The 12,744-nt window shown below is 45.8% G+C and overlaps 1 protein-coding gene across 6 annotated transcripts in view; it reads left to right on the top strand.

Moving 5' to 3' along the window:
- The window catches only part of LOC126319852 (espin), a 569,186-nt gene that overhangs the window by 381,771 nt on the left and 174,671 nt on the right, over nt 1-12,744 (top strand). For all 6 annotated transcript variants that reach the window (XM_049993564.1, XM_049993548.1, XM_049993541.1 and 3 more), the window contains one exon: nt 7,724-7,907. In XM_049993564.1, the coding sequence (XP_049849521.1) occupies nt 7,724-7,907 (184 nt within the window). The remainder of the gene's footprint in view (nt 1-7,723; nt 7,908-12,744) is intronic.

Genomic DNA, 12,744 nt, shown 5'->3' with positions numbered 1-12,744 from the left:
ATCAGCTTATTGCAAGAGGTGTACAGGAGGTAGAGGAGAGGGGAGAGGACAGAGCGCTGGGGCACACCTGCAGAGGAGTAGAAGGTGTAGGAATTGGCATTATGGATGGTAACATAGGAAGGGCGGCGGGAGAGGAAGGAGGCCATCAGATGGATGTAGTTGACAGGAAGGGCGTAGGTTTGAAGTTTAAACAGGAGACCGGGATGCCATAGGCCTTTTCGAGGTCTGGCTGAGCGAGAGGCAAGCGCTCAAATACTCTATCGGGGGGCCGCTATTGCCTGTTGGAACCACGTGTTCCCCTGTGGCACCCTCACACTAAATGCGGGCCAGGAGGCGCGCAATGCCACAGGTTACGGCGCGATGATGCAGAGACCTCTAGGGGTCTTCGACGTCCATGACGTCTGGCGGGGATTCAAATTTAGCGGCGCTCGGTACCAGATAAACCTAACTAACCTAAGGACAGCACACACATCCATGCCCGAGAAAGGATTCAAACCTGCGACCGTAGCAGTAGCGCGGTTCCGGACTGAAGCGATTACAACCGCTCGGTCACAGCGGCCAGCAGTAGCGCTAGCTTAATACAAAGTTCATTAAATAGTTCTAAAACGTCGCCTTGTCGCGCCGTCCCCAACCCCTCCCCTCCCCCCATCAATTAACAAGCGACAGTCTCCCTCGAATTCAAATTCAGCTTTTACCATTTTACTAGAGCGATAGTTACTTTGTTTAACACTCCTTTTACCGACACGCTCGAAATTACTGCTCCTTCATGTTTTACTTTATTGAATTATAGAACATCCTCGGACCCTATCGTACCTCGATTTCATTACATCACTCCTGTATCATCTGTCTTCGTCTTCCTGTACTGCTTAAAATGAAGATTACATTTTATCCTGACTGGATATAGCACATGAATGGATTTCCAATAAATTATTACATCACACAAATTTTCATAATTAGAACTCTTTGCAAATAACAATTAAAGGACAATTAGTTACTCATAACTTATTGTCTAATCAGAGGATATACACCCCTGGAAATTGAAATAAGAACACCGTGAATTCATTGTCCCAGGAAGGGTAAACTTTATTGACACATTCCTGGGGTCAGATACATCACATGATCACACTGACAGAACCACAGGCACATAGACACAGGCAACAGAGCATGCACAATGTCGGCACTAGTACAGTGTATATCCACCTTTCGCAGCAATGCAGGCTGCTATTCTCCCATGGAGACGATCGTAGAGATGCTGGATGTAGTCCTGTGGAACGGCTTGCCATGCCATTTCCACCTGGCGCCTCAGTTGGACCAGCGTTCGTGCTGGACGTGCAGACCGTGTGAGACGACGCTTCATCCAGTCCCAAACATGCTCAATGGGGGACAGATCCGGAGATCTTGCTGGCCAGGATAGTTGACTTACACCTTCTAGAGCACGTTGGGTGGCACGGAATACATGCGGACGTGCATTGTCCTGTTGGAACAGCAAGTTCCCTTGCCGGTCTAGGAATGGTAGAACGATGGGTTCGATGAGGGTTTGGATGTACCGTGCACTATTCAGTGTCCCCTCGACGATCACCAGAGGTGTACGGCCAGTGTAGGAGATCGCTCCCCACACCATGATGCCGGGTGTTGGCTCTGTGTGCCTCGGTCGTCTGCAGTCCTGATTGTGGCGCTCACCAGCACGGCGCCAAACACGCATACGACCATCATGGGCACCAAGGCAGAAGCGACTCTCATCGCTGAAGACGACACGTCTCCATTCGTCCCTCCATTCACGCCTGTCGCGACACCGCTGGAGGCGGGCTGCACGATGTTGGGGCGTGAGCGGAAGACGGCCTAACGGTGTGCGGGACCGTAGCCCAGCTTCATGGAGACGGTTGCGAATGGTCCTCGCCGATACCCCAGGAGCAACAGTGTCCCTAATTTGCTGGGAAGTGGCGGTGCGGTCCCCTACGGCACTGCGTAGGATCCTACGGTCTTGGCGTGCATCCCTGAGTCGCTGCGGTTCGGTCCCAGGTCGACGGGCACGTGCACCTTCCGCCGACCACTGGCGACAACATCGATGTACTGTGGAGACCTCACGCCCCACGTGTTGAGCAATTCGGCGGTACGTCCACCCGGCCTCCCGCATGCCCACTATACGCCCCCGCTCAAAGTCCGTCAACTGCACATACGGTTCACGTCCAAGCTGTCGCGGCATGCTACCAGTGTTAAAGACTGCGATGGAGCTCCGTACGCCACGGCAAACTGGCTGACACTGACGGCGGCGGTGCACAAATGCTGCGCAGCTAGCGCCCTTCGACGGCCAACACCGCGGTTCCTGGTATGTCCGCTGTGCCGTGCGTGTGATCATTGCTTGTACAGCCCTTTCGCAGTGTCCGGAGCAAGTGTAGTGGGTCTGAGACACCGGTGTCAATGTGTTCTTTTTTCCATTTCCAGGAGTGTATATACATGGTAATAAGATTTCCGTCCTAGCATATTCGTCACTGAAACTGTAGCTATCATTGAATTTCTGTACATCCACTGTTTCATGGATAATGGGACAGCTGCTATTTAGCATATAGTTATCTATATGCTCTGTAACTGTTCACAGCATACAGTTATCTGTATGCTCTGTAACTGCTCGTTCGCACTTTCTCATGTGTATATGTTTGTTATCTTGACATGGTTCTTACATTTCTGGAAATTCCATTTGGACTATCTGGATGATTTGTAAATGGGTTATCAACATGCTCAATAACTGCTCATTTGCAGTTTGTGACGCATATATTTTTACTGTCTTGATATGGATCTCACTATTTTGACTATCTGGATGATCTGAAATGGGTCCGGCTGGCCGGTGTGGCCGAGCGGTTCTAGGCGCTTCAGTCTGGAACCGCACGACCGTTCCGGTCGCAGGTTCGAATCCTGCCTCGGTCATGGATATGTGTGTGTGATGTCCTTAGGTTAGTTAGGTTTAAGTAGTTCTAAGTTCTAGTGACTGATTACCTTAGTTGTTGAGCCCCATAGTGTTCAGAGCCATCTGAAAATGGGTCCTGACCCGAAACTAATTATAAAGTAAATAATAGTGAAATTTACAACTTTGGCTCTTCTTCCGTTGTATTGATTAACACTAATTGACATCTGCAATTAATCCAGCATAGCGAAAGTTCGAAAATTTAAAGTATTTATTTTTGTACTCATGTGGGTGACCTCATACCTTATTGAGATACAATTGACATTTTTCGCACCATTCAGATATCGTATCTAATTCATTACTATGCCGTGGATACGTGTATGTCGTGTATATTGACGTACAATATTGTAACTAGAAATTATACGTCAGTTAACTACTCTCCTTCCAAGTACGTATAAAGATCGTCACTGGCATTAAAATAATAACCTGAAGGTGAAAAAAGACTTTAAGTCTTATCTTTCCCCGGAAAACAGACAAGACGGCAGGGACAGGTAGCCTGCAAACTGCAGCACCGCGCGAGTCCTCTGAGCTGTCCTAGAGCCGCTGTCCCGCAGCTGGGAGTCCGCCGTCGCGCTCCACAGGAGGTCTGGGAGGAGGTCAGTGCACCGGGCCGCCTGCACGGCCATTGTGGGTGCACCGGGATAACTGTGAGCGCGGCGGCCCGCTGGCCTCTGGCCTGCAGACCTGCACACCGGCTGCGGCCGGGGGGCGCTGCAAGTAACGGCGCAGGAGGGCCAACCAGCTCACGCCCACTCATCGCACCTCTCGTTTTTCACTCTGGACATGTACCACAAACTCATTTCCCGTTTTAACGGCTAGCAGAGTCCTAAAAATTTCAGTGCTCAACCTCAAAGATGTGATGATGCAGAGACAACAACAAATAAACTGTCGGAAAAAAACCACAACACCAAGAAGGAGTTGCGTGACATAAACGACAGTTGGTAGGCGTGTATTTTCATCTGATAGATGGCGTCTGTTCATGTTTCGCCCCAGTCGCATAAGAGTGCCGCTAGTAGCGCCACTATGAGGATGCAATTCAAATCGTGAGCGTTAGTTTGAGTTGGAACGTCAAGAGTGTCTTTAAGGCGACAAAGACACCATTATCAACACCTCACAGAGTTGAATCCGACATCATGTAATAGGACTACGAGGAAGTGAATGTTCCTTCTGCCATACTGCAGAACGACGTGAGAGGAATGATGCTACTGTACATGACCGGGCTCCGGACGTCCACGTGGCAGTACCGAGGGGGAAGACCGTCGTGTTTGGGGCATATATCTGGAGCATTGTACTGCACCTACAGCAGCAATTTCAGCAGCAGTTGGCACCACTATGACACAACGAACTGTTACGAATCAGCTACTTCAAGGACAGCTTCGTGCCACACACTCTCTATTGTGTATTCCACTGACCCTAAACCAGCACCATTTGTGACGTTATACATGAAGATGGAATCTATTCTTTCCGACATGTCAGAAACAACAGACACCATATTCATATACACCACTGGCCATTAAAATTGCTACACCGAGAAGAAATGCAGGTGATAAACGGGCATTCATTAGACAAATGTATTATACTAGAACTGACATGTGATTACATTTTCACATAATTTTGATGCATAGATCCTGAGAAATCAGTACCCAGAAGAACCACCTCTGGCCGTAATAACGGCCTTTATACGCCTGGGCATTGAGTCAAACAGAGCTGCCCATGCAGCTTCAACACGATACCACAGTTCATGATTAGTGTCTGGCGTATTGTGACGAGCCATTTGCTCGGCCACCATTGACCAGACGTTTTCAATTGGTGAGAGATGTGGAGAACGTGATAGCCAGGGCAGCAGTCGAACATATTCTGCATCCGAAAAGGCCCGTACAGGACCAGCGACATGCGGTCGTGCATTATCCTGCTGAAATGTAAGGTTTGGCAGGGATCGAATAAAGAGTAGAGCCACGGTCCGTAACACATCTGAAATGTAACGTCCACTGTTCAAAGTGCCGCCAAAGCGAACAAGAGGTGACCGAGACGTGTAACCAATGGCACACCATAACATCAAGCCGGGTCATACGCCAGTATGGCGATGACGAATACACGCTTCCAATGTGCGTTCACCGCGATGCCGCCAAACATGGATGCGACCATCATGATACTGTAAACACAACCTGGATTCATCAGAAAAAACGACGTTTTGCCATTCGTGCACCCATGCTCGTCGTTGAGTACACTATCACAGTCTCCTGTCTGTGATGCAGCGTCAAGGGTAACCTCAGCCACGGTCTCCGAGCTGATGGTCCATGCTGCTGCAAACGTCGTCAGACTGTTCGTGCAGATGGTTGTTGTCTTGCAAACGTCCCCCATCTGTTGACTCAGGGATCGAGACGTGGCTGCACGATCCGTTACAGCCATGCGGATAAGATGCCTGTTATCTCGAGTGCTAGTGATACGAGGCCGTTGGGATCCAGTACGGCGTTCCGTATTACCCTCCTGAACCCATCGATTCCATATTCTCCTAACAGTCATTGGATCTCGACCAACGTGAACAGCAATGTCGCGATACGATAAACCGCAATCGCGGTAGGCTACAATCCGACCTTTATCAAAGTCGGAAAAGTGATGCTACGTATTTCTCCTCCTTACACGAGGCATCACAACAACGTTTCACCAGGCAACGCCGGTCAAGTGCTGTTTGTGTATGAGAAATCGGTTGGAAACTTTCCTCATGTCACCACCTAGTAGGTGTCTCCACCGGCGCCAACCTTGTATGAATGCTCTGAAAAGCTAATCATTTGCATATCACAGCATCTTCTTCCTGTCGGTTAAATTTCGCGCCTGTAGCACGTCATCTTCGTGTTGTAGCAATTTTAATGGCCTGTAGTGTATATATGAGGCTTACCGGCCAATCATCATCTTCAGTGCGGATGCGCTCACATTGCTCAAACTCATACGGGATTCGGTGGACTGACTGCTGCAAGTAATGAGTGTAGTGGGCAGAGCACTACAAATGTAGTGTGGGGCCAATAAGTTGGAAATGTGGGTCTCACGGGGAGCGTTCCAGAGATAAGACCCCGCAGTCGCTCTGTCCTTTGTGTCCTCGATGGCTCAGTAGGATAGAGCGTCGTAGGATAGAGCGTCTGCCATGTAAGCAGGAGATCCCGGATTCGAATCCCGGTCGGGGCACACATATTCAATTGTCCCCGTTGATATTTATCAACGTCAGTAAGCAGGTAAAAAGGTCTGATGTAATTTCATTTGTGACGTTAGTGGTGTCAAGCGATAGCTCGTTGAAGGCCAGGGGCCAGGGTTGAGGTCTGTTGTGTTTTCTGATGAAAGCTGGTTCTGGCTCGGTACAAGTGACGGTCATGTGTTGGTTAGAAGGAGGCCAGTTGAGGGCCTTCAACCACAACCAATCTGGCGGCGTTGAAGACACACTGGGTCTACACCTGAGAGAATTCGCATGGTATAAAAACTCGCGAAAAGTTTATAGGACGATATTCCATTACTATTAACAGTTCTGTGTAACAAAGGTAGTCAGAAATAAATGTACATTATATAAAATCTATATGTAATTGATAAAATTATAGTAAGTCACTGAACGTTTCAAAGAATTTTTTTAAAAAAAACTACCAGCTCATTTAACAGATTATCAGGCTCATTACTCAAATGGACAATATCTCCATCTCTTCTGGTAAATCAGTCGTTCCTCCTTTATCTACAAAGCGCAAAATCTCAAAATTGTCAACAATGGTTTCTACGTTATGCTCATTGGTTTTGAGAGGTTCTTTAAACGTTTAATGTTTAATTGTATGTATGGATGTGTGCTCTTGGAGTCGTCCCTTAAATAATCTATCAGTTTGGCCAATATATCATGTAGATTTTAATTAAGACTGTTTTCTTTCAATTATGTAAATTAATATGTAATACTTGCATCTTTTAGACAATACGCGCTGTATTTTTATATGTACTTATTGCTCAAAGTCGAAACTGGTAGCCTAAAAATAAAACGTAAATAACGGCTATTGGTATTGTATTATTGGAAATTGACCAGCCGTAGTCCCACACTTCAGACAGAGGATGGAGGTACATTCAGATCTTATTTCATTCCGAGTCAACATTATCTACACCCGAAAATCTGGCCGGCCGTAGTCGCCGAGCGGTTCTAGGCGCTACAGTCTCGAACCGCGCGACCACTACGGTCTCATGTTCGAATCCTACCTCGGGCATGGATGTATGTGATGTCCTTAGGTTAGTTAGGTTTAAGTAGTTCTACGGTCTAGGGGACTGATGACCTCAGCAATTAAGTCCCATAGTGCTCAGAGCCAGCCGGAAAATCTGCACCCTGGACTGTCAAACCGATTGGTGAGCGAGTAGTCGCTTCTCTAGCCAAACAGTGGGCCACATTATTCTCCTTGACGCTCACGTGACCTGGGACCTAGAGAAAGACAAATTAGTAGGTAACATCGTTCAGAATGGGGGACGCATAGTGCCAGCCAGTATTTATTGCCTGTGATTGGTTTGTATTTGTATTGATAAACCTTTGGAGGCAGTATGAGGCGAACCAGTACACGTAAGATTGAACGAAGCTCAGAGATTCTATTAGTATGTTTGTTGATTAATAATTAATACCTCCCAATGAAGCGCTTCCAGCCGAGAGCGCTGTCTCGTGGGGATCTCGAAGCACTATTAGCCGCAACGTTAGTTAAGACAGGCAACTTGGCTGCTGGCACAGCTAAGGTGAAGTGACGTTGGACGTTTGTGTTGCAGCGCCAACACGCAGATGGACAACGACGTGACGCCGGTGTACCTGGCGGCGCAGGAGGGCCACCTGGATGTGCTGCGCTACCTGGTGACGCAGGCGGGCGGCTCGCTCTACGTCAGGGCCAAGGACGGCATGGCGCCCGTGCACGCCGCCGCTCAGATGGGTTGCCTGCCCTGCCTCAAGTGGATGGTGCGTACGCGCAACTGCACGCTTGACAACCGTGCGTGATCAAGCATTTTGCACAAGCATGCTCCGCCGTCTACTTTTTTTCGGCGGTGCGAGTGGAACACGAACACACACACACACACACACACACACACACACACACACCAGTCTACTAACTGGCCTGATGGCTACGACTTCCTTTCCTGTGCCAGCGTCTTCACCTCAGTATAGCATTTGCACCCAACGTTCTCGGTTATTTGTTGCATATATGTTATGAAAATATTAATAAATGCAATATACTGAGCATTATTTCTGTTTATTTGCACTGTAAGAAAAGAAAAGCTTTCCGCATAGGGATTCGACCCCACGATCCTCAAATCACCATTCTGTGCTCTTTCCGGAGCGCCTACCTCTGCCTGGAAGATACTATAACATAAAGGGTTAATGTCTCGCTTGTCAGCGCCAAAAATGTTATTTCTTCTTAAGGGGGGAAGGACGTCAAAGGGGCCGACTTCGAGAAGGAGAGGCACCACAGGACATTTTAATTTGCACTGTCTATATTTTACAAATAAATTCATAAAACTTTGTCGGCATGACAAGGAAGGATTCAGGATTCACACTCAAAGCAGTGGAAGTTCAAAAACACGAAAAAATAATATTTTTTAAATGTGAAATTTCATGATTTTGCACAGCTTACAAACCACACTTACAGGTGTATGAAACTCTAGAATTTATTTAATCTATGGAAAAATGAATGGGCTGTTACTTTTAAACTTCTTGTTTAGAGAAAACTCGAATTGTATAGTTAATTATCTCAATTTTTACCACAGTTTTTAACAGATTTGGGAAATTCTAGAATTTCATACACCTGTAAGTATGGTTTGTATGCTGTGCTAAATTCAACGAAGAATCTCTCTTACTAATGAAGAAAAGTGTACCTACAGTAACAAATGCAGCTAATACCAAGTGAAAAAATGATGAAATTTCACATGTAAATAAAATTTGTTTTGTTATGTATTTGAACTTCCTCTGCTATGCGTGTGAATCCTGAATACTTCCTGGTCATGCTAACAAAGTTTTATGAATTTATTTGTAAAACTATAGACAGTGTAAATTAAAATGTCCTGTGGTGCCTCTCCTGAACCAAGTCCACCCGTTTCACGTCCTACCCCCCCCCCCCCCCCCTTAACGCTTATCCAGCTGGAGCTTCCACTTCTGTCGTTTTCATTCCTGGCCAAGCTCTGCATGTACCACAAATCTGGAAGAAATCGGTGATGACGAGTAACCGCGGTCCCCATCTAAGTAGAAATATTGTCCAAGCCTTCGGTCCCCATCTAAGTAGAAATATTGTCCAAGCCTTTCTGCAGTCCTTTGACATCGGCCAACGACGATACGTTCATGGAAACGTGTGCATCGCCAGAGAACGATTTTATAGCGCTGCTGATCGTATCTAACGAATCGTACACGTATACTGTGAACATAGGAGGTCCTATTACGCTTAGTTCTGGCACACCAGATGATACGTTCGTTTCTATGGTTTTTCCGCCCAGTATTATGTACTGGCTTCTATGACTCAAATGCCACTAACCTCACTACGCTGTTCTTCAAAAAATCGAACTCCCATGTATGAAACAGCTCCAAACTTCTGGATATTTTACAAAAGAGTTAATGTGTTAAATATTTAATGTTAAACTTGTAAAACCTTTGAGTGAAGACGCAAAACCCGAATTATGTTGGTTATTTTTTTCGGATTGGTCACTCGTGGACCAATAAAAAGCCAAAGCTGTTTTTCAAGAATCTCAGTGTTTATGATGTCGTATCTCTTGAACTATGTGTCGTACAATGATATAATTGTGCAGGTACATTCAATGGTATATGCGGATACGTTTACAAAAATGCTGTGAATGCTGTTTCACTGCATGACAACAGAAAATGTAGTAAGCGGTAAAACTTTCGAAACAGATTTATCATCCATATTGAAAATCAGTGACTGCGAATTTGTTCTCGAAGGGCGTTTGTCTTTTGCATTGACAACCTTTTTTCCTTTTATTATTTTGTGGAAGGTGTCAGTGATAAACGTTTCGAAAATGTTTGAAATTATGTGTGAAGTTTTTGGAATTCACTAAGTGCTCTCATTCTCAAATACTAGATGAATATAAATTCTTCATTTGTATACGTCCATATCGACCGCAGTTGCTTTACAGTTACTGAAAGTATTTTAATTCCGACTTCGTAACTGCAAAGAGTGAATGAGATACAATCTTTCTGTTGGAGAATATATCAGTCACATGTAGATAATACTGGCAGTAGGCAGACTCTTTACTGACTCCTTGGAATAGTGAGACATTATTTTCAAGCACAGCTTCCTGCTTACTGTTCTGCGTTCTCTGATAAAGGTAACTTCGTCCCATATCTTATACATGAATGTGGCATATTCTTCAGATTTCATCAGGTCGTTTGCTATCCCAGTGTCCAAGTCAATAAATCTGTGACACAATATAAGGGTGATTCCGTGACGGTGTAACAAATTTTCGGGGGTGATAGAGAAGGGTAAATGTATCAATTTGAGGTAAGGGATCGTGGTGGGGAAACGACCTAGTTTAAAGTTATAAGCGAGAACGTTCTGATACCTCTGACCGCGGAATACATTAATCGCTACTGTTGTTTGCTACGACTGTAAGGTAGACAATCCCGAATAGCACTCAGCAGTAGAGGTTGAGATAATAACTAACTCAAAGCATATGATTTGCTGTGTACTGACAAGAGCAAACCTGGTGTACTGTGCCTGTACTGTAGTAGACTGCACTCTTTGTTTACAAGTTGAAGCACTAACTAAACGGAGTTGTAACATGTGCTGGAACTTGCTGATATGATTTTCGTGTATGGGTGTGCAAGCAGCAGAGAAACAGAAAGGTAGAGCAGGACCAAATATCTGCGCAGAAGGCATCCGGCTCTCACCTCGTTTCCAAGAATGTTCCAACAATTAAGTGGAAGAGGGCATTTGGTTCCACAGTACAACGACAGAGGAAGACGATGAGGTACACGGATTGCCGACTTAGAAGATGCAGCGCTTGCTCGAGTGAACGATGCACCTGCAATCAGCACTCCATGAGCTGCACGTGAACTGAAGGTTTCACAGAGCAGTGTGTGGCGAGTATTACATGAACTGCAGCTACACCCGTACCATCCACAGAAACAGCATGCTCTGATTCGTACTGACTTCGGATCTCATGTCGTGTTGAGCCAGTGGTTCACGCAGCGCCCAATAGTCAATCCTTAATTTTCTGCAGATGTACTTTTAACGGATGAAGCCTGTTTCACCAAAGTCGGAATGATAAAATGTCGCAATACTATAGTTAGGGCCGATGGGAATCCCCACGCCACGGTTGTGAAGATGATGAGCCAGCGCGTGGATAGGGATAGTGAATGATTATGTATTACGTCTGTGTCTTCTTCGTCCCTCTTAAAAGTGCAGCGTTTATCAGAGACAGGTTCCTGGAGCATATCCCGCTTACTGATCGTTAGTGGATGTGAGTTCAACATCATGGAGCCTCACCTCACTTTAAGGGAGCACTGGGAAAAGTGGGTAGGCAGAGGTCCTGTTTTGTGGACATGACGTTCACCTGATCTCACCCCCCTTGATTTCTTCTTGCGAGTCGCTGTCAAAACTCTCGTGTACGAGGCGCCTGTCCAGACTGAAAAGGGTCTCGCGCCAAGAATTATAGCCGCCTGCAACACTGTTCGAATGACACCTGGGGTATTAGAACAGGCATGACAATACTTTGTGCGACAATGCCATACCTGAATATCGACGCTGAGGGACGCATTTTTAAACAGCTGTAGCGGCTTATGAAACTCGTGCAGGTAAATGGGATTCATTAGTACTGCCCAATTGACTTAGAATTTTCTGGTTGAGTATCATCAATTTACGTGCGCTCTTACTAGCCCAGGAATTCTCTACGTCACGATCAGGGTTCGTGCGTTGGGGTCCAAAGTTAGGACGCTGCGAGAGGCAAAGCCAGAACTTTGAGTCGATCCTCGCTTATACTTTTCGAGTCGGTCTTCTCTGGACTGGAGTCCCTTACCTCAGATTGGTCCATTTACCCTTCTCCAACATTGGTGAAAGTTTATAACATCACCTCGGAATCACCATCTCTAGTTCTTTCTTAGGACAGTACGGCTTTAGTTTACAGTGACTGCACTGTTTTTGGTGATCATTTAATGACACAGTTACTTATCGTATGTCAGACATATTTGTTCTACTTCTGCCACACACACTATGAATATGTTTTCTTTTATGTAGTGTGACACCTGCATTATACAACGAAGTTTAATATATATTTCGACTATGACTTCGTTTGCAGAAGTCTGATCATGCTTTATGCGTAGCACAATTTCAGTAATTCTTAAATTACAAAAAATTGAAAAAAAAAGTTTTGATTCTAAATTATATTGGCATAATGTTACCTACTTTCGGGTTTGTTGTATTTTTCATGCATTTTGTATATACAGGATGATTCTTACTAAAACGCCTGATGCGATGTAGATGACGCTGAGACAAATAATTTAATATAAGACACATGAGCCCGCATCGGAAAATACCCCAAGAGTGCATGACATATGTTAAACATGTGGCGCCACCAGAGGACGTACCTCGCCTCGCGTGCAGCTGTGGATCCTGTCGGTCTGTCGCACTTGATCACCGCAACAGAGGAGAATGAAGTGTTCACGTAGGTGTTGCTCTGGGCCTACACGACTTCAGCACGTGGCGTTCAGATTTCGAGTTTTGCATCTGACTGCAGTATTTTTTTGCATTGTGTTCGACAATGATGTGCGCATTTTGAGGTAAGATTTGTTATTT

This window comes from Schistocerca gregaria, chromosome 2 (assembly GCF_023897955.1).
Source record: "Schistocerca gregaria isolate iqSchGreg1 chromosome 2, iqSchGreg1.2, whole genome shotgun sequence".
NCBI classification, from domain to species: domain Eukaryota; kingdom Metazoa; phylum Arthropoda; class Insecta; order Orthoptera; family Acrididae; genus Schistocerca; species Schistocerca gregaria.
This window is presented reverse-complemented; position numbering and strand designations above follow the sequence as displayed.